This window comes from Oncorhynchus nerka, linkage group LG11 (assembly GCF_034236695.1).
Source record: "Oncorhynchus nerka isolate Pitt River linkage group LG11, Oner_Uvic_2.0, whole genome shotgun sequence".
NCBI lineage: Eukaryota > Metazoa > Chordata > Actinopteri > Salmoniformes > Salmonidae > Oncorhynchus > Oncorhynchus nerka.
In genome coordinates, this window is record NC_088406.1 from 51,270,920 (window position 1) to 51,292,697 (window position 21,778).

Consider the following 21,778-nt stretch of genomic DNA (forward strand, 5'->3'; position numbering starts at 1 on the left):
AATGTCTGCCCTGCTAGACCTGCCCCAGTCAAGTGCTGTTATAGGGAAGTGGGAAACGTCAAGGAGCAGCAACGGCTCAGCCGCGAAGTGGTAGGCCAGACAAGCTCACAGAACAGGACCACCGAGTGCTGAAGCGCATTAAAAAAAATTGTCTGTCCTCGGGTTGCAACACTCACTACCGAGTTCCAAGCTGCCTCTGGAAGCAACACTCACTACCGAGTTCCAAGCTGCCTCTGGAAGCAACACTCACTACAGAGTTCCAAGCTGCCTCTGGAAGCAACACTCACTACCGAGTTCCAAGCTGCCTCTGGAAGCAACACTCACTAAGAGTTCCAAGCTGCCTCTGGAAGCAACACTCACTAAGAGTTCCAAGCTGCCTCTGGAAGCAACACTCACTAAGAGTTCCAAGCTGCCTCTGGAAGCAACACTTACTACAGAGTTCCAAGCTGCCTCTGGAAGCAACACTCACTAAGAGTTCCAAGCTGCCTCTGGAAGCAACACTCACTAAGAGTTCCAAGCTGCCTCTGGAAGCAACACTCACTAAGAGTTCCAAGCTGCCTCTGGAAGCAACACTCACTAAGAGTTCCAAGCTGCCTCTGGAAGCAACGTCAGCACAATAACTGTTCGTCGGGAGCTTCATGAAATGGGTTTCCATGGCTGAGCAGCCGCACACAAGCCTATGCAACAATACCATGCGCAATGCCAAGAGTCGGCTGGAGTGGTGTAAAGCTCGCCGCCATTCTCTGGAGGGACGAATCACGCTTCACCTTCTGGCAGTCCGACAGACTAATTTGGGTTTGGCGGATGCCAGGAGAACCCTACCTGCCTCAATGCATAGTGCCAACTGTGAAGTTTGGTGGAGGAGGAATAATAGTGTGGGGCTGTTTTTCATGGTTCGGTATAAGCCCCTTAGTTCCAGTGGAGGGAAATCTTAATGCTACAGCATACAATGGCATTCTAGACAATTCTGTGCTTCTAACTTTGTGGCAACAGTTTGGGGAAGGCCCTTTCCTGTTTCAGCATGACAATGCCCCCATGCACAAAGCGAGGTCCATACAGAAATGGTTTGTGGAGATCGGTGTGGAAGGACTTGACTGGTCCTGCACAGAGCCCTGACCTCAACCCCACCTTTGGGATGAATTGGAACGCCGACTGCGAGCCGGGCCTAATCGCACAACATCAGTGACCTCACTAATGCCCGTGGCTGAATGGAAGCAAGTCCCTGCAGCAATGTTACAACATCTATTGGAAAACCTTCCCAGAAGTGTGGAGGCTATTAAAGCAGCAAAGGGGGGGGGACCAATTCCATATTAATGCCCATTATTTTGGAATGAGATGGTCAACGAGTAAGTGTCCACATACACTACATGACCAAAAGTATGTGCTAGCAACAGTGACTGTACAGTTGGCATGTATTCAAGGAACATAAATACTTTTAGCAGCACATTACCAACATAAGTACACTCGTGGGGTTTATATGACCTTGTGCATTCACCCACATTAAGTTCTCATGCAAACACTTGAGCCAACGATTTAAACACACACGCGCACACACAAAAATGCCGAGCTTAACAACTGACACAGTTCACCCAGACACACCGTTACCACAACGCCCTGAGTGATATGTAGGAAGGCAGAGTTATTTAAAAGCAGAAAGGGAAAAATAGTCTTTCAAAACCTAGAGACTGAGCCCCACCCAGCTTTGAACTAGTTACGAGAGAGAGGACTGAAAAGCCCATTCAAAGAGAACAAAGACTCCATAAAAATACTGCAGACACACAGAATGGAAGAGGAACAACACTCTAAAAGAGAAGCGAGGGAGCGGGGCAAGAGAGAAGTTCCATTTCATGAGCAGCTGCAATTGTCCATGTCCGAGCCAGACAAACTATAGAACAGCTCTACAACAAACCACATTACACAAAGTATTTAACCCTTCGTCCGCCATGTGTCTTCTGAATCTGAGATGTATGACGCTCGATGGTGACACTCGGACGGACGTCCAAAGGATTAGTGAGACCGTGACAATGGCCACACTACCCAGAGTACCCTTTAGGAGTCTGGAAGAGTGCCTGAGCCTTTGTAACTACACCTGTGGGATTGACCAGACAACACTACTAGATAGAAGGGTAGTTGAAGAGGCAGGATGAATCCTATCTTGTAGGCATGAAGGTGTCTGGGGTGGGCTGTGGTAGACCGTGCTGTGTGTGTGTGTTGGTCTCACCTGCTGGGGGTTGTTGGGCATGTAGGGCAGCATGGTGGACACGTGGAACATGACCTCATAGCCCTGGTAGGTGGTGTACAGGGAGTGGGTGCCCGTCGAGTCAGCTGGGGGGAAACCGAGAGAGAAACAAACACACGCACAAGCAAACACAGGGTTAATATTCCGTTATCCAGGCCCAGTTCAGCACCAAGACATGAACTCCACAAGTGAAGGAACACAATGGAAAGAGAGCGCCACATCAAAAGCCGTAGTCCGTAGAGAATTACAATACTATTTTAGGAAACCACATAACTCTTTTTTTCTAAAGGTTTTTGCTTCATTAGGCAGTTATGTAGCAACACTGTTTTTATATTCATGCACCATTTGACAGGAATCACTCCTTTCCCTCAGTGTTCACACCCTTTAGTCGATCATTCTATGACTGCAAGGTCAGGAAGGCATGCAGAAAACTCTGTTCTGACATTAGGCACGCGCAGTCACCGGCGAACGAACGCCCTACAACGCACCCCCCTCACACACAGACACACGCGGACACGTACTCTTGGTGTCCAGCTGGGCGGCGTAGTTGGTGAAGCCTCGGAGACACACCTGCTCCCCTAGCAGGTCCATGAAGGCAGAGAAGGCGGGCGTGGCCTCTTCGTTGTTATACATCTCCTCTTCGGTGCTCTGGCCTGCCCGACACAGCAGCACTCCCACCTTGTGCTTCTGACTCAGCTAAACCGGAGAAGAAACAAATATTAGGCGGCATTCACACGCGGACGCCAGCCCCTGGCTCAAACAGAGACATTCCCATCTGGTGTTTATGACTGTAGCTGTAGGTGGTGATATCAGAGGTGATGTAAGACAGAGACAGATGCACGGAGATATCATAGAACTCGCGCCTGAGAACGTGACCCCGCTAGACTCACCCCCTGTTCGTCCAGTTTTAGGAGCTGCTCGGTGACCTTGGGCGTGCTGAGAGCCAGGCGCAGGCAGGACACACTGAGCTCCGGGACCACCTGCTCCAGCACCTCCTTCAGTGGGAGACCCCGCACCGTGCCGTGCCTGCCCGTGGAGGTCACAGCATCCTCCAGGATGGACCCCCGCAGCGTCACCAGCTACACACAGAGGACATTGGACTCATTAGAGATGTAAAAAAATAAAATATATATATATTTTTTTTAAACACACAAAGGAGATGAAATGTACTTTATTGTCCAATAACTTGAAGAGAACGTTCTCACATCTATGTCGCTGGGGAGTTTAAATGTGTTTTTTTTTTTAGAGACATTGAGAAATAGGACAGATGTCTTCAGTCAGGGCATATCTGCAATCTGTACTTGGGGTGTTTTCAGACAGCGGGGCTATAATAATCTCAGGCGCTGAGAGAGCTATACGTTATTCAAGGTACTCAGAGACCGCGGCACCGTGCTTCATTAAAACTGCAACACAGTACTGAGGAACTAGACGGGGCGAGAGAGTGCTTCACCTTAACGAAATCAAGGGTTTGGCGTGGCGGAAAAGAAACCCCTAAACAGTGCAGGTTCAATTCCAGCTATTCAGATTGCCTTCCGGCACAATATAGAGCTCCTCTTGTCAATGGACTCCATAAGTCCTTTTATCAGATGCAGAGACAATAGTTGCCAATAACTTGCAGTCTAACTATTCACACCGTGTTTCCCCCGGTGACCTCTAACATCTGACAAGTACCTCCAATCCATCTCTCCCCCTGAGAGGCAGGGTGGGAAACCCTATGTTGGCGTCCAGCAGTGACTGACTGCGCCAATCTGGGGCATTTGTGGGTTATGTGTAAGAATGTGTGTGTGTGTGTATCGTGTGGTTACAGCATGCTGTGTCAGCATCGTTCAGACTTCAATTAGAGAGTATGGGAGAAGGGAGGGAGGGGTAGTGAGCGTTCTCTCGCTCTCTCTGTGTGGGAACCAAGGGCAGGCCTGAGTGGAGTGTCTGTGTGAGCTGAGCTCTGTAGACACAGGCGGCGGAGCGGCCCATTGTTCCATAGGGGCTAAGGTGATGAGGCCAGGCAGCCATGTAATCCAGCTAAAAACAACACGAGGGAGGGCAGCAGCCAACCAGAAGGGCACGGCCACAGGACTCACCGGTCACTATTGGGAAGCACATGTATTAGACAGGGTGCAAGCAGAAACGCTATGTACACCCAAGTCTATTTGGCTCGCTATTTGTGCAGTGGAAGTCAATCTTTCAAATCAGTCGCAGAGTACGAGAGAACCTGTGTGTGCAGGAAAGGTAGTGCCAGGTATATGTGGACCCTTGAGTGCCCTAAAGAAATCGTGGCTTGGATTGCTTATGGGGTTTTCCACGTAAATATTTCAGGGCTTCTGGTGGTGCCCTAGTACGTTAATGGGAGCGCAAAAACCCTGCCCAAGGAGAAAGTGCCCACTTTTGTTTTTAACCTACTAAAGAGGACTTCGGAAAAGCTAGACGGGTGATTGGGCCAATCATAGAGAATGCCCTGTCCCAGGGCTGGAGGGGTGGAGATCCAATCAGAGCACATCTTTGCTTGCCTGGCTACCCAGACTCCTCTCTCCGGCCAAACACTACGACACTCCAACGAACGTTCGTTTCTTCTCCACAATGAGTCTGGAACGGAGTACCTCCACGACCCTTCGCCGAATGGGAACACATTCAGGGCGTGTCTGATTGGTCCAAAAACCGATGGGGTTGGGCAAGAGCCAGAACAGCCATGGGTAAAGCAGAGATTTGAAAAGGTGTCATTGGCTTTGATACTCTTGATTGGTTAGAGACGATCCAAATCGCCGATGACTTTGTTTTGTACAACGTCCCTCTTCACCACAAACTACTTCAAACGACGGCAGTCTCAGACTAAAAGTATGTAGGGAACGACAGAGCAACGGAATAATTCAGTTTGAGTCGTCAGGCTACATCTTTGCTTGAATGAGGAGGTTTGACATACAGTGGGGCAATAAAGTATTTATTCAGCCACCAATTGTGCAAGTTCTCCCACTTAAAAAGATGAGAGGCCTGTAATTTTCATCATAGGTACACTTCAACTATGACAGACAAAATGAGAAACAAAATCCAGAAAATCACATTGTAGGATTTTTTATGAATTTATTTGCAAATTAAGGTGGAAAATTAGTATTTGGTCACCTACAAACAAGCAAGATTTCTGGCTCTCACAGACCTGTAACTTCTTCTTTAAGAGGCTCCTCTGTCCTCCACTTGTTATCAGTATAAAAGACACCTTTCCACAACCTCAAACAGTCACACTTCAAACTCCACTATGGCCAAGACCAAAGAGCTGTCAAAGGACACCAGAAACAAAATTGTAGACCTGCACCAGGCTGGGAAGACTGAATCTGCAATAGGTAAGCAGCTTGGTTTGAAGAAATCAACTGTGGGAGCAATTATTAGGAAATGGAAGACATACAAGACCACTGATAATCTCCCTCGATCTGGGGCTCCACGCAAGATCTCACCCCGTGGGGTCAAAATGATCACAAGAACGTTGAGCAAAAATCCCAGAACCACACTGGGGGACCTAGTGAATGACCTGCAGAGAGCTGGGACCAAAGTAACAAAGCCTACCATCAGTAACACACTACGCCGCCAGGGACTCAAATCCTGCAGTGCCAGGCGTGTCCCACTGCTTAAGCCAGTACATGTCCAGGCCCGTCTGAAGTTTGCTAGAGAGCATTTGGATGATCCAGAAGAAGATTGGGAGAATGTCATATGGTCAGATGAAACCAAAATATAACTTTTTGGTAAAAACTCAACTCGTCGTGTTTGGAGGACAAAGAATGCTGAGTTGCATCCAAAGAACACCATACCTACTGTGAAGCATGGGGGTGGAAACATCAACATTTGGGGCTATTTTTCTGCAAAGGGACCAGGACGACTGATCCGTGTAAAGGAAAGAATGAATAGGGCCATGTATCAGCAAGGGCATTGAAGATGAAACGTGGCTGGGTCTTTCAGCATGACAATGATCCCAAACATACCGCCCGGGCAACGAAGGAGTGGCTTCGTAAGAAGCATTTCAAGGTCCTGGAGTGGCCTAGCCAGTCTCCAGATCTCAACCCCATAGAAAATCTTTGGAGGGAGTTGAAAGTCCGTGTTGCCCAGCAACAGCCCCGAAACATCACTGCTCTTGAGGAGATCTACATGGAGGAATGGGCCAAAATACCAGCAACAGTGTGTGAAAACCTTGTGAAGACTTACAGAAAACGTTTGACCTCTGTCATTGCCAACAAAGGGTATATAACAAAGTATTGAGATAAACTTTTGTTATTGACCAAATACTTATTTTCCACCATAATTTGCTAATAAATTCATTAAAAATCCTACAATGTGATTTTCTGGATTTTTTTTCTCATTTCGTCAGTCATAGTTGAAGTGTACCTATGATGAAAATTACAGGCCTCTCTCATCTTTTTAAGTGGGAGAACTTGCACAATTGGTGGCTGACTAAATACTTTTTTTGCCCCACTGTATCACTAGCTTAGTGGAGGGAGGCCTACCAGCGGACCAGGGCAGTGTTTGGCTTGGCTGTTCTAAGCAGGGCCTGGTCAGGTGGAAAGTTCCACTGGTAGAGAATGGAGAGATTGGAGGGAGAAGGGAAGGTAAATGGAGTGAGGGGAAGGTGTGGAGCGAGAAGGTAGTGTATGTGAAGCCAACATGGGCCGCGGGGACTCACTGAGGTCCAGTCCAGGCATAAATAACAGCGTACAAAAAATCTGCAAAACTCCCACACACACTCTGCCTATTCAAACAAACATATCATGGCATCATCAGTATTCACCCTACTCAGTGTTCCCTCTAGCTGTGTGTAGGCAGGCAGTGGAAGGTGGGTTGGGTGTTAGTACCTCACTGGTTCTGGCGATGACGCGGTACTGGTACTGGTCCTTCAGGTCTTTAGTGTCATCCAGTTTCTCCCTGCGGATACTCACAGCCACCGGACCCAGCTTGTCGTCCGTGCCAAAGTAGTTTGAGTGCTCTGCAGTGACACACAGGGACAGAGTGCGTTCACAACATATCTGGACATGCCTTTGGTACTGTTGAACACGTGTATCGATCATTTTAATAACAGCCCTTGGACATGGAAAAATGGAGGAGGGAAAGTAAGGGGTTGAGAGTGAAAGGAGAGAGCGGAGGAGGGAAAGTAAGGGGTTGAGAGTGAAAGGAGAGAGCGGAGGAGGGAAAGAGAAGAGATATGCTCTGCTGAAGAGTGCGATAACAGCAGCGCTTGCAGTGCTTGTATTCATGTGGTTTTAATACATTTTCAAATGCACGTTGAATTAATCAGCTCATCAAGGAACCTGAGGACATCGATTAGAGCTACAAATGACAGATAAAGATTGCACAGCAGAGCCTGAGGCGCGGCGAGCACGGCTTTGCTCGGTACAGATTCTACTCTTCCAGGGGAAGTCACGTGCTTGAGTAACCTTCAGAGGTAGAGAACACAATAGGAATCTACAAAATGACTAAACTCAATTATATTGGTTATTTAAGCCACGGCGATACAATCGCTTGCTTTGACATACTAGCCGTATTGCTTTGCGTGGTATAGGCCTATCGTGGCCAGAAAGGTTGGTTTCATAAACAGAACATTCCACAGGACATTTTATTACATTTTATTATAAGTGTGTGACAGACTGAAGACTGACTAGCCTATCTGCTTATCTAAAGTTTGATGAATAAGTGGAAATCTCTGATAAGACGCATTCCTGAAGTAAAAAAGCTGTAAACAATTTCCACATGATACAGTAACAGCTTACTCCACAAACTGTGAGCGACTTCTCCTACTTGTGAGTGGAGGAGGAAGAAACTAGTGAAAGAACTGTACGTTTTCAAACTTGTTTCGTCCCTGCATAATTGAAGAGGCTCAGCACTGTTTAGCATTCCAGCTTGGTCTTGCAGTCTAAAATGTCAGCTTTCTGGGCGAGGCTTTTTGACATGCACGCAGGGCATCGCAGTTACTGCTCTGGAGCAGTCTCACGTTCCACGCAGCGTTCAGGGGGACAGGCAGTAGTATTTTTGGAGCGGTAACCTTCATCTCGGTGGTTGCAAGCGTCACAAACCCTGACAACATCTGTCTCTAATTAGGCTCTTACCAGATGATTTAGTCCTTGGGGTAGCTATCTATTTTTCCAGGGTCTAGAGAGGGAATTCTGGGAGCACACACACACACACACACAGCTGTTCTGTAGGATGGGGGGGGGGACCAGTGTCAGGATTAATGTGCAGGGGCAGAAAGGAAAACGTGTGTCTGAGGGATTAAGCTAATTCTTCTCTGAGCTACAAACTCAGTTTGCCAACAGACAAGAGGCAGGTACATGTTATCCTCTGGGACCGCTGCCAGGTTGGCTGCCCGTACAGGGACAGCTGGATGGAGGAGGAGAAAGTACCGCCAGTGGAAACACTAGTGATACGCTAGACTTTTGTGAATAGTTATAGTAAAAGTAGTTAGGCAGCGTTGGTAGGTAAGATCAGATGAGTTGTTACCTTTCCCGTGGAAGTAGTCTCGGTAGTAGCATGCCCCCAGGTCCACGTGCTCGATGCTACAGCGTTTCAGCCTGTCCATTCTGGTGACTTGCTGCTCTATGGGTACCTCCACCACCGACACACTGGCGTTGCTACGCCGAAGGCTGCCCCTCGCCAGGTCACCAGCGCCCCCCTCCCCTCCCCGCTCGGCCGAGGAGCTCAGGAAGCTGACGTTGCGCTCCCCGTGGCCCCCAGTCTCGTTATGGAAGTGGGGGCAACTGAGGAGGAGCGGACTGGAGTTGGGGCCACCGGGGGGGGCGTCCAGAGGGTCCATGCCCAGGGAGGGTGTGGGCGCGCTGGGGTCGAGGTCTAGCGTCAGGTCCTCAACGCTGGAGTAGGTAGCGTCCAACCCACTCAGAGTTGAGGACCGTGACACAGCCAGGGAGACTGAGGCCGCCGATGCACCGGTGGCAGTGTTCCTCCGCTTGGCTACGTAGGCGCGCTGAGCAGCCGCCTCATTGAGGTCAAACAGGATGCTCTGGGCGTCGTAGTGGACAAAGCTCTTGGGGCACACCCAGGGTTTGTAGGGTGTATCTGTAGAGTTACGGCCTCCCCAGTCCTCCCACACCTCCCCTCTGTCCAGCTCCCCTCTGCTGGAGCTGCGGAGCTTCCGGAACAGAGAGGACGTCCCCAGAGACGACTCTGTCCCCCCGCTCTTCTTCCTCACCCTGTTCTCTGACCGCCCCATCCCTCCATCCTCCCCCCGGGATGTGGGCGTGGGGGAGTGGCCCGTGGGGAGGGGTGCCGAGGGAGGTGAGTACAGTAGCTCCCCCAGGCGTCCGGGGGCAGTGCTGCGCTGGTCGGGCCTCTCCTGGTGGAACTGGCTGAGCATGTCAAAGAAGCTCTGCTCGGGGATGCCCTGCACGTCGATGGAGGAGGTGCTGCCGTACTCCCGGAACAGATTAGCACCTCCACGACCTTCCACCTCGTTCTCATCCTGTTCGCTCAGAGTCACCTCGCTGTTGGACCGCTGCCGTAATGGGGGGAAGGCACGCAGGCCTGAGGGAGACCCTCTTTCACCTCCGTACCCACCACGGAACTCCACGTCCTTCGTGCGTCGCCTTGGTAAACGAGCCACTCCTCCCCTCACCAGCCCGACCTCCGAGATGGGGAAAGATGTGGTCGTCGTGAAGGGGTCGTCTACATGGTGATTACCGCCTTGCCCGTTCTCCAGGAGCGACTCCCTCGATTGCGCGTGGCGCGGCGGCCACTCAGCAATACGGGCGCGGACGCCCATCTTGGGAACGGAGACACGTGATTGGGTGGCTGGGTCAGAGGAGGGGGCAGGGTGGCCGTTGGGGGTGAGGTGGAAGGTGGCATGTTGTGTGAGGAGGGACCCAGGCCCTCCCCCTCCACCCCTCTCCAACAGGTCTGAGGAGGTGCAGGTGACCCCTCGATCTCTGTAGGTGTTCATGGCGCCCCAGGAGAGCTCAGGGCAGGACAGCAGGCAGGGGGGCAGGGAGCTGGCATCCCAGGCCAGAGTGGGGAGTAGGGGAGAGGGAGAGGAGCCCCACACACACTCTGCTGATGCTGCGGCCTCCACCTCCCACACACATCGCTTTCAATGGGAGGGTGGGACACTGCTGGTCATAGACCCAGTTACACAGTAGGCCGTCTCTCTTCTCTCAGGCTCTGGGCAGATCTGGGGAGAAGACAAAACACACATTGATATGCTGACGACCACAATAAAACAATATGCACACATGGCATACAGTAATACACTGTTTTTGAACATGCACGCCCAAACACTAACATACACTGGCAAAGATTCACCCCTCCTACTCAATGAAATGACACCACGAAAACGATGACTACAGCAACTCATCTGTACTAGAATGTGTGTGTGTGTGAGAGTGAGAGTGAGAGAGAGAGAAAGATTAAGAAAGAGAGGCGAGGGGGTTTGACAGAGGATTTCTCCTGTTGAGACCGATCTTCAGAATGCCTGGTTTATCATCATACTAGTGTCCTATTCAGCAGAAATACACACGCACTATCAATTCCCTTAACACCAAATCAAACTCCTGCATCATAAAGCCATGCTGAAAGCACTAGGCCATTTAAAATCCTAGCTAAACAGCACTTGTTGATCATAAAGAAAATATATAAATCTGACTGGATATTCACACACACAGGTTGCTGCTGCAGTGTAATCGTTCAGCTAATATAACTGACAGCAGTATGTTTCCTCATTTTGCTCCTTCTATCAGCTGGTACTTTGTCCGGGGGGGATGATAAATATACAGTGCCTTCAGAAAGTATTCACACCCCTTGACTTTTTCCACATTTTGTTGTGTTACTGCCTGAATTTCAAATGGATTACAATTTAATTTTGTTGTCACTGGCCTACACACACACACACACACACACACACACACACACACACACACACACACACACACACACACACACACACAATAACCCATAACGTCAAAGTGGAATTATGTTAACATTTTTAGAAATGAATTAAAATGAAAAGCTGAAAAATCATGTGTCAATAAGTACTCAAACCCTTTGTTATGGCAAGCCTAGAGTAAAGATGTGCTGAACAAGTCACAGAATAAGTTGCATGGGCTCACTGTGTGCAGTAATAATGCTTAACATGGACTCCACACATACAGATAATTGTAAGGTCCCTCAGTCGAGCAGTCAATTTCAAACGCAGATTCCACTACAAAGACCAGGGAGGTTTTCCAATGCCTCCCAGGGAGGTCAGACATTGAATGTCCCTTAGAGCATAGTGAAATGATTCATTATCAGTACACCCAGTCGCTACAAAGATACAGGGGTCCTTCCTAGGGCTGTGGCGGCTTGACATTTTGTCGGCCGGTGATCGTCCAGCGAATAACTGCCCGTCTCACGGTAATTGACCGTTAATTAACAAACACGTTCTCTAGGCTTCCACGCATAGCCTACAAGCCACTGATGCAGACCTTTGGTAAATATACATATTTTTTTTTAAATTTAAAAAATCTACTTAATATACCCTACACCAGGACAATAATTCCATTATCCATTTTAGACAGGTCTAAAAGAAACATGATATGAAGAAAAAGTAGTCTTTTTCCGAAGAACAGAATATCATACTCCGAGTTGTCTTTGTTAGGCCCTGATATGGCTATGCCATATGGCTGTGGGCTACACTAGTTAATTTAGCAGACAAGATTTGCTTAGAATTCCGTAGCAAAATAATTTTATAGTTTGAAGAATACAATTGAACATAGCTGAATAAAATAGAAAGGATATTTTCTCCAAACAATTCACAAGGAAGTGCGCACATGCAGATATTCTGTGTTGAGCAGTTAACAAAGAAACAAGTCCACCTATATGCTTAATTTAGAGTTATTTATGCAACTTTAGTTGTGATGCAAACATTGGGCTATATCTTTTGATTATTAATACATTCTAAGGCTACATTATGCAACTAATGATGATTTTTAAAAAGTTGCTTTGTTTTCTCTTGTGCAGGCTGCACACACTTCATCAGTCTCTCATTCACAATTTGACAAGCACTTGATAATATTCTCACCAGGCCTCGAATTTCCCAACAGCATCCCCCTTGTGTGGCCGTAATGCCACTTACAAAAATCCATGCCTTTTTGCAGCCAAAGTGGCCATGTGCCCTTGGGCTGAATATAATAATTATAATTCCCTTCTCCCTGCCGAGCTGCCGTGCTCAGAAGCACCTCTCACTCACATGGCTCTCTCAGATAATTATTATTAGCCAATGCCCGTCACAGGCACCTCAGCGGTCAGTTGTGCACCAGGGCCTCCTGCTCCTCTTTCTATTCTGGCTAGAGCCAGTTTGCACTGTTCTGTAAAGTGAGTAGTGCACAGCGTTGTACGAGATCTTCAGTTTCTTGGCAATTTCTCACATGGAATAGCCTTCATTTCTCAGAACAAGAATAGACAGACGAGTTTCAGAAGAAAGTACTTTGTTTCAGGCCAATTTGAGCCTGTAATCGAACCCACAAATGATGATGCTCCAGACACCCAACTAGTCTAAAGAATGCCAGTTTTATTGCTTCTTAAATCAGAACAGTTTTCAGCTAACATAATTACAAAAGGGTTTTCTAATGAACAATTAGCCTTTTAAAATTATAAACTTGGATTAGCTAACACAACATGCACCTGGAACACATGACTGATGGTTGCTGAATGGACCATTATCATGCACCTGTATCGAAACAGGGGCATAGGGGGAAAAATACATGTCATCTATACAGTTATATAGCGAATGGAGGACGCTTTTCCCGTGGTCCATTTTCATGCCAGCCAGGTAGGCTATACGCCTGTTGTAAACTGAAGCAATGTGCTTAATATTAGGAAAGTTGTTAAATATAGTAGGCCTAGCCTATAGAACACTGATGGTATCCTCCTATTTTTAATAGAGGCCATCAAAACTCTGTTCTCACTGAATTGCATAGCCTATAGCCTATAGAAATGTTGAGCAACATGAGTTCATGGGCTCTCGAAGTGAATAATTTCCGAAAATATTTGCATGGATGAGAGGGACAATAGAGCGCAGAGTACCAGGCAATTAGCAAGTTTGGTAGGCTACTAATGACCATCAGCTGCATCACAGCTTGGAGGAGCCTAATTACCGTGACTAAACAGCCACTTGGAATTGGACTGCCGGTGTGGCAGTAATACAGCCACAATAACAGCCCAGCCCTATGAATTCACCTTTCAGCAGGACAATAACCTAAAAGACAATCCAAATCTACACTGGAGTTGCTTACCAAGAAGACGGTGAATGTTCCTGAGTGGCCGAGTTACCGTCGAGTTAAATTTACTTGACAATCTATGGCAAGACCTGAAAATGGTTGTCTAGCAAGGATCAAAAACAAACTTGACAGAGCTTGAAGATTTTTGAGAAGAATAATGGGCAAATGTTGCACAATCCAGATGTGGAAAACTCTTAGATACTCACCCAGAAAGACTGTGCTTCTACAAAAGTATTGACTCAGTGGTGTGAATACTTACGTAAATTAGATGTCTGTATTTCTTTGTCAATAAATGTGCAAACATTTTAAAAAACAGGTTTTCACTTTGTCATCATGGGGTATAGTGTGTAGATGGGTGAGAAACAAATATGTAATCCAAGCCGTAACAGAATGTTGAATAAGTCACGGGGTATGAATAGATTCAGTTCCAGGGTCAGTGCCAATACCATATTTACAAAGTGCAGGGATACTGGAGTGGTAGGTTTAGATATGTACAGGGGTAAAGTGACTATCCGTCAGGATGGATATATGATAAACAGAGTGGCAGCAGCATATATAATAATTGTATGTGTGTGTGCGTGTGTGTACAATCAGTATGAATGTGTGTGCGTTGAGTGTGTGAGCATGTGTGTTGGTGTCAGTGTGAGTGAGTGTTTGTGGGTGAGTGTGTAGAGTGTACATAGAGTGAGTGTGAATTAACAGTGCAACAATAAAATAGAAGGGTCATTGCGGCAGGGTAGCCTAGTGGTTAGAGCGCTGGACTAGTAACCGGAAGGTTGTAAGTTCAAACCCCCGAGCTGACAAGGTACAAATCTGTTGTTCTGCCCCCGAACAGGCAGTTAACCCACTGTTCCTAGGCCGTCATTGAAAATAAGAATTAAAGTCATATTTATGTCAAATAATTTTTTTTTTTTTAAAAGGTGTCTTAAAATAATTAAGACCCCGGAGTGTCTGCTATAAAAAATAAAATAGGCTTGGGCTAAATGGCTTTGAATAGATCATCCTAAATTGAGAGAGAGAAAAATGTCTCTCTGACTGGACATTTTGCGCAGCTTTGGTGAAAATCTCAACTCTCTGCATTGTTCTTCTGCATTCTGTAAATGTGTTTACAACACATTTATTGATAATATGTTATGCAGGCTATACCTAAGGAATAGGCCACTTGGCATGGCCCTGCTGCGGGTTACCCAGTCAGCTCTTTACTGCCCGGTAACAGTCAAGTTGAAATAGCCTACACGTAGTCTGTCACATCATGTCATCGTCACCATCGACGATGGCTCTCAATCATCTTCGATATCAGATACTATCGTAATATCGCCCAACCCTACTCTACCCCCTCCTTCTGTCCATTCTCACCCTCCCTCGCCATGTCGTTTTCAGAGAGAAACAGACTAGGATGCACACAACTAGGCTACTTCATACTCAGCTAAGGAAGAGAAGGGTGAAAAGAAAATTGAGGAGAGAGGGGGAGAGGACGTAAAGTGGGAGAGAGCGAAGAGTTGAGAGACTGGGAGGAGGAAGAGAGCGGGAACGTGTTCCCTGAACCACAAGGACTCGCCTTAATATGACAGTCACAAAGAATCAGGCTTCACCACCACTCCGTCGCTATAAAAAGCCTCCCTAGACTCCTAATCTACCACTACTTTATTCAGGGTCTTCTCTTCTCCGCTCAAACTCTCGCTCTAATGTTTTAACTCGCTCTCTTTTTATATATGTCCCTCTACCTAGGCTAATCCATCTCCGTTTTATTCCATCTCTTCTCCCGCTCAAACTCTCGCTCTAATGTTTTAACTCGCTCTCTTTTTATATGTCCCTCTACCTAGGCTAATCCATCTCCGTTTTATTCCGTCTCTTCTCCGCTCAAACTCTAGCTCTAATGTTTTAACTCGCTCTCTTTTTATATGTCCCTCTACCTAGGCTAATCCATCTCCGTTTTATTCCGTCTCTTCTCCGCTCAAACGCGCTCTCCTCTCTTTCATCGCTCCATCCCTACCGGTTTCTGTCTCTCTCCACTCAGGCTCATGATCCGTCAATCCCTGTTCTCATTCCCATCCCCGACATCTGTCTCCAGTAAACGTATGATCCAGGCCATTTCTCAGTCTGACATCGTTTAATGATGTTAGCTACTGGTACGCGGAAAGGGATGTTTTGTGAGGATCGTAAATCCTTTTCACAGAGTTTCTATTCATCACTCTATTATAACGTTGAGCGATCTCACAAGGCAGAGAGTGAATGACATTTGTGTACGCTCAGCACAATCCTCTGTGATTCACTTTGGCATGCGACAGTAGTACACACATATACACACACCATGTACAAAACTCATTCACAGCGAGATTTTTTTTTTTATATATATATATTTTTTAATCAGCTGAGAACCAGATGATCTCACAAATGTATCATGTCTTATGTTTTGGGGAAATACAGGCGAGTCCTGTTCTGATCCCGCTGCTACGGCACAAAGTATTTCCTTATTCGGCGCGGCGGCCGCGATACGCTATCAGTCCCAATCCCAGATAGGCTCCAGCTGCAGCACCCTGAGAAAGGGCCCTTTATTCAGCTGGACGGCGGCCGTCAGGAGCGAGTGGGAGTTCTGTCATGTCTCTGGGTGTCCACAACACCGAGTCAAGGCCGACAGACACAGTAGAACTGGGCCAAAACTACTACGCAAAAGCTGGAGGGAGGACAGACGGACTACCACAGCCACACAACTATACGGGACGTGTTTGGCAAACACATCTCGTTATGCCGAGCACCGATACGTCTCTAATACGAACTAAAAGGTGCAATGCTATTTTGATGTCTTCGCTAGCCTTCACAGTTCTAAAACTGAAAGAGATGATCCGCCGCAGCCCAAAATAGGAGGTGCAAGAAAAGTCCTCCAGACAGACCCGTTGCAACCCAAGGCACAGAGGATGGCACACAGAGGTGAAAGGGATGAGTTTTATCCCCATACAAACAGCAAGAGCTAAATAGGGGAGGCAGAAAATGGCAAGTGCCATAGGAAACATGAAGGGCTTTGAGGCCCCCAGACAGACACAGCGCTGGCCCCAACTACAGAAGACGTAAAGCAGGAACTGAATGCCTTTGAATTACTCCCAGAGCAATTAGTTAGGCCTCTGAAGATGCTTCCCCCGCCACCTCCCTCTCGGGGTGCCTGTGCACCGCACAAGCCCTGGCCCACACAACGCAAACACACGCTGGAGCGGGTAATTACTCTGCTCACTCGTCAGAATCACAGAGAGCTACGAGAGAGCTACAGCTACCAGAGAAATGACTGTACACGACACGTGCTCCAGGCGGAGAGAGCTGTTGTTACTGTATCGTGACAATGCCAAGTGACCAAGGACAAGAAAAAGTCACTTGTGGAACAGACCGCCTCGCAGGACAATAATGCATTTGAGATAAAGAGGTAGCCTACGCATAGAATTGTGATATAATTAAGCAATAAGGCCTGAGGGGGGAGTGGCATTACATCGGTAACCAGTTTATAATGGCAATAAGGCACCTTGGGGGTTTGTGGTATATTGCCAATATACCACGGCTAAGGGCTGTATCCAGGCACTCAGCGTTGTGTCGTGCATATGAACAGTCCTTAGCCGTGGTATATTGACCATATAACTCACCCACTCGGGCCTTATTGCTTAATTATATAACATGTGGAATACACATTTGGACAGAGGTGAGAAACCCATACACAACAGCAGGTGCTTTCAGATACTTTGATCAAAGACACACACACACACACACACACACACACAACCCATGACCGTACTACTATTAGGCCGACTCAAATGTAGGCTAAGCTATACAAAGACGAGAGTGACAGCTTGAGAGGGTGACAGGCAGTGGTGACCCGAGGAGGGATTCTACAGTAACATAACATGAATAGTCTAATATTAGCTGTGGTGACGGTAAGATGGCGTAGTCGGTTGAGTCGGGAGCAGATGGTGATACATACTGGGTGACTGGCAGACAGCCGGCAGCGACCAGGCGTCACATCACTGCGATGACAACACACCCTGACAGGACGACAACCCTGCTCCCTGGGACTGACTACAGCTCAGACATACAGGGCTTGGGTCCGTATTCATAAAACGTCTCAGAGTAGGAGTGCTGACCTAGTGATCAGTTTGAGGTTTTATTGAATACATTATGTAGACAAGGGAGACCTGATCCTAGATCAGCATTCCTACTCTGAGACGCTTTATGAATACCAGCCCTGGTATAGATGGCCTACAAAAGAGACTGGGCTGCGTGGTCTTCATACACAACCCCCAGGGCCGGGGTGGAATATACATTTAGACTAGAATTAAGAGCTGAAATAAATGTAGCCAAACAGTTTGCCAAAATGTTAGCGTCCTTTATCCTTATTAGGAGACAGAGTTGTTGTAACGGGGGAAAACTGTGACCTGATAATGAATGAATAGACGATTAGCGAGTGGAGGAGATGACTAGGACCCTTACTGTCGCTTCAGTGTGAATGGGTAACGATGCAGAAAGTTCAGCTCGGTTATCCTCTGGTCGTTGAAGGGTTCCTGTGGTGAGTCTGTCTCAAGCTGTTCCAGGATGACCCGTCTCTCCGGCTACCTGATCTCACCCCACTGGCTTCCCCTGCAACCCACAGCTCTGACTCGAGGGCTGTAATGTTCGAGCTGAAGTGGAGGCTTGGAAAACCTTGCACACACACTGCAGCCCTTGTTTACCCCCCCCCCCGTGTCTTGGCGTGTCCTCAATGTCTGCTGTGCTTCCCTACCTGGCAGTGACAGGTCTCGTCAGGCTCTCGGTCTCTGCGCTGCCTCTCCTGGCCCTGCTGTGAAGGTCTCCATTGATTTCCTGTGACATTGTTTTGCACTCGATCCCTGATAACCTCTACTGTCACTGCTGTGGCATACTCTGTCATACAGAAAGAACAGAACACTAGCCTGGAGGAGAAGCCTGGGCAGCGAGCAATACACATACAGCCACGCATGCGTGCCGACAGACACACGCGCTGCGAAAACACATTTGCATTGCGCGCACATGCATATGAGAAGGGTGCATGGGTGGGGAATGAGGGGCGAACTACATTCTTCTCCTTCTCCACTTGGTTGCCTGTGATCTGAAGTAGGGTGAAGGGCAGTGGGAGTTTGGGGAGTTGTAGCGACGCGAGGTGGAGATACAGTGAAGGTCTCTACCGTGACATAGGCTTACAGAAATCCTTATATTTATAACATTAGGAGGTAGGTTTACACATCAGCACAAGGCAATGCGGCATCTGAACTTCTCCCCTCTCCGAGTGGATGAGATGAACCCCCACACCTACACACCATTGATTCAGCTTTCACGAGGCTTACTGTTACAGCTCATTTCTAAAGCGTGACCAGAGGCTGTCATGCTGAGTAGCGGTACTTTCAACCCCAATCAGAATCAGCTATGTAAATAAAACATCTAAGACATTTGCGGCGACTTCAATTTACTACCACTTGAATCTACTGCTGTGGTGCAATCTAGCGCTGGGCTTTTCCCCTGGGGTAGGCAGCCACTTTAGAGAACAGGGGGAACGCTCCGACTTGGAAAGAGGGAAAGCTAATAGCAGTCAACTGCATTACTACCTCGAAAAGTCTGTGGTGTGGCCTAGTGGGACGACAGTGGATTCAGACACAGTACTGGACTTTGATTCAGACCACATTAGGAACATTGGCCGTTGGTTAGTGGAGGGGGGGAAATCAATAGTTACATATAACAATATTATTTTTAACTATATAACTAATATATATATATATATATATATATATATATATATAGGGAGCCAATTTGTTTTCAGCACTTTTATTTACAGGACTGATCAACACTCGTTTTCTCACCTAAGCACCTAAGTATCGTGATAATATCGTACCGTGAGGTCCCTAGCAATTCTGTATGGATAAATGACGATACATTTCATAGGAGTGAGTAAGAGGCAGAGGCTAGATCAGAAAAAAGTGGACTTCTCGCAAAAATACCCTCTATTTTTTCCCCCTGAAATTGAAGAAACAACCGGTTACATTCTGAAATTGTTGCTGCTTGACTGCACTGAGCCACCGACATCCCGGGAAGAAGACATCCCGGTCACAATATGCTTTTACCTCGCATGACTTCCATGATATTAATAAAATGAAGCCTGGTTTGTTCTAATGTAAGTCTAACACGCTAGCGTAAGCTTAAGAGCTCCTAGCAAGCTACGGTTTAGCTAAACGTCAGCATTCAGCTAGCACGTTGATGCGAGGAGGACACAGAAATGATGGGAACAGGGCCTATGACACAGCCAGACAGCAAACACACACCTTTAACAGCCAGGGGGTGAACATTGATAACACACTGTTACATAACAGAGGATCAGGTGATGCCCCAAGGCTAAGGCGGGTCGCACAGAAGACTTTCAGTACCCCTGATGAGTACATGTGCGTATATACACACTTTCACCCACATGCAATCTCTCAATGAGAGTAGAACCACATAAAAATGCTGTCAACTTTTAGGCCACAAACAACAGACGCATAGAGGCAGGCACAAATAATTCTAAAGCGCCCCGTGTCGGCTATGCAAACAAAACCCCAAACTCTACTGGTGGCAGGTGGGGTGTTTCACTGAGTATTGAACCAGTCTTTCAAGATGTCATTTGACGGCAATACAACTCTGTAGACAGGGACAAGCTTGCAACACACTTTCCATGACATTCCTTCACTTTTACAGCCAACCACTTATTGCCCTGCCGCTGTAAAATAACGACGTGTTAGTTTATTAAACGCATACGTGCGCACACACGCTGTTGTTACTCATTTAGCCTACCTGAATCGGGCGTGGTCCGTGCGTGTGTGTGTGTTGACTCACAGGTGAGCAGAGGGGGGGGGTCAATGAGGCGGGGAAAGTCTCTCGATCACAGCTCTGCTGCCTGGAACACAAGAGGAACAAATGGTAGAAGTTAGAACCACTGTTCTCTGTTATTAGGTAAATAACTACCGCTTTTCCCCCCCCTTTTCTTTTTTAAAAGTTCAACGGGTGAAATTTTGAGAGAGAACCCTAACAAAAGGTTACAGGTAGCCAGAGGAAAACTACACTTCCACAATTGAGAAGAACTAAGCCAAAAGAGAGAAACACAAAGCAAAAAGGTTCATTTTGCCGCTTTACTTTAGCAGATTCAGAAGGCTTAATTGTTAACCAGTAATAACATTCCAAGTAGGCTGACTAAGCTCTGATAGGGATGGAAGATGTGTGAGGAGGCATTATGAGTGTGTACAGTCTGGCAGAGGGGTGTGTGTGTGTGTAGCTGCTGTAAGTTCCAGGCTCATCAGGCCAGTCAGTCAGTCCATTGTATGTGAGGAATGTGGATGCAAGGGACTCTTGTCTGTCCTACAAACACACACAAGTCCTACATCCAAACACTCAATGGCACACGTCAGTCTCCTAAATAGACAAACTCACTAGTTCCCTCTACACCATTCATTAATTAGAACCCAAAAGAGCTGACAATTAAGATCATCTGATCCTCCACAGATAAAACTCAGCTATAAAGCCTCTGTTTATTTACCTCTTCATGTTGCTACGACACTATACACGTCAAACAAAACATTTATTGAACAGATAGGATTTATCAGGCAGCATCCTCTGGCATTTCTCTCCCTCTTTCTGCCTTTCCCAGTCTCTCTTCCTCGCCCTCTTAAGGCCTCGACATGCTTCAATTCGAAGTCGGCTTGGTGAACCGGACGGGCGTGCTCGCATACTCCCTGAAAAGACCTTCGCTTGGAAAACCTGAAAAAAGCGGCAATAACACCAGTATTTTCCAATGAAAGAATGTGCATGAAAACAAGTCGTCTCTCGTTGAATGACAACAAAGACTTAATTGAAGAATCTCTGCTGTTGACCAATCACCGTCGAAGGGTCGTCGACTTCGGCTTGCCTCAATCGTTTTGCGTGTGCGCCCGAACAGCCCGAAAAAAACCTTAACGAAGTCCAAAATGAACAAAATGGCACCATCATATAAGCACAAACTGTCCCGAACCGTTTCAGCTAGGAAGCATGCGGACGCATTTCCTTCCCATGTCGCTGCGTTGTCTGTATTTCCCCTCACTCGCCCTCTTATCTTGTCCTTGACAACTATCCCTCTGTATCCTCGACCCTCCCCGACCCTGCCAATGCCCTGCCCCTCTGTATTTCCTGATTTACTCTTCCATGTGCCCGGAATGTTCTCCTGAACAATACGACAGCAGCAGCAACAGGGTGAGCCAGGTGACTATTGCACTCAAAGTGGTTGTGCCAGTGCATGTAAGGTCAGTGTGTCGGTGGAGGTTGT

The 21,778-nt window shown here is 47.3% G+C and overlaps 1 protein-coding gene across 5 annotated transcripts in view; it reads right to left on the reverse strand.

Moving 5' to 3' along the window:
- LOC115137097 (signal-induced proliferation-associated 1-like protein 3) overlaps nt 1–21,778 on the reverse strand; it is a 101,101-nt gene that overhangs the window by 34,488 nt on the left and 44,835 nt on the right. For 4 of the 5 annotated variants that reach the window (XM_065024634.1, XM_029673146.2, XM_029673148.2 and 1 more), the window contains 6 exons: nt 20,278–20,380; nt 8,705–10,385; nt 7,066–7,196; nt 3,130–3,318; nt 2,761–2,935; nt 2,222–2,325 (listed from right to left, as the gene is read on the reverse strand). In XM_065024634.1, coding sequence (XP_064880706.1) covers nt 2,222–2,325; nt 2,761–2,935; nt 3,130–3,318; nt 7,066–7,196; nt 8,705–10,157 — 2,052 coding nt within the window. In that variant the 5' untranslated portion in view covers nt 10,158–10,385; nt 20,278–20,380. Of the gene's footprint in view, nt 1–2,221; nt 2,326–2,760; nt 2,936–3,129; nt 3,319–7,065; nt 7,197–8,704; nt 10,386–18,223; nt 18,501–20,277; nt 20,381–21,778 lie in introns of those variants that run through there. The other variant, XM_029673147.2, reaches the window with a different exon arrangement.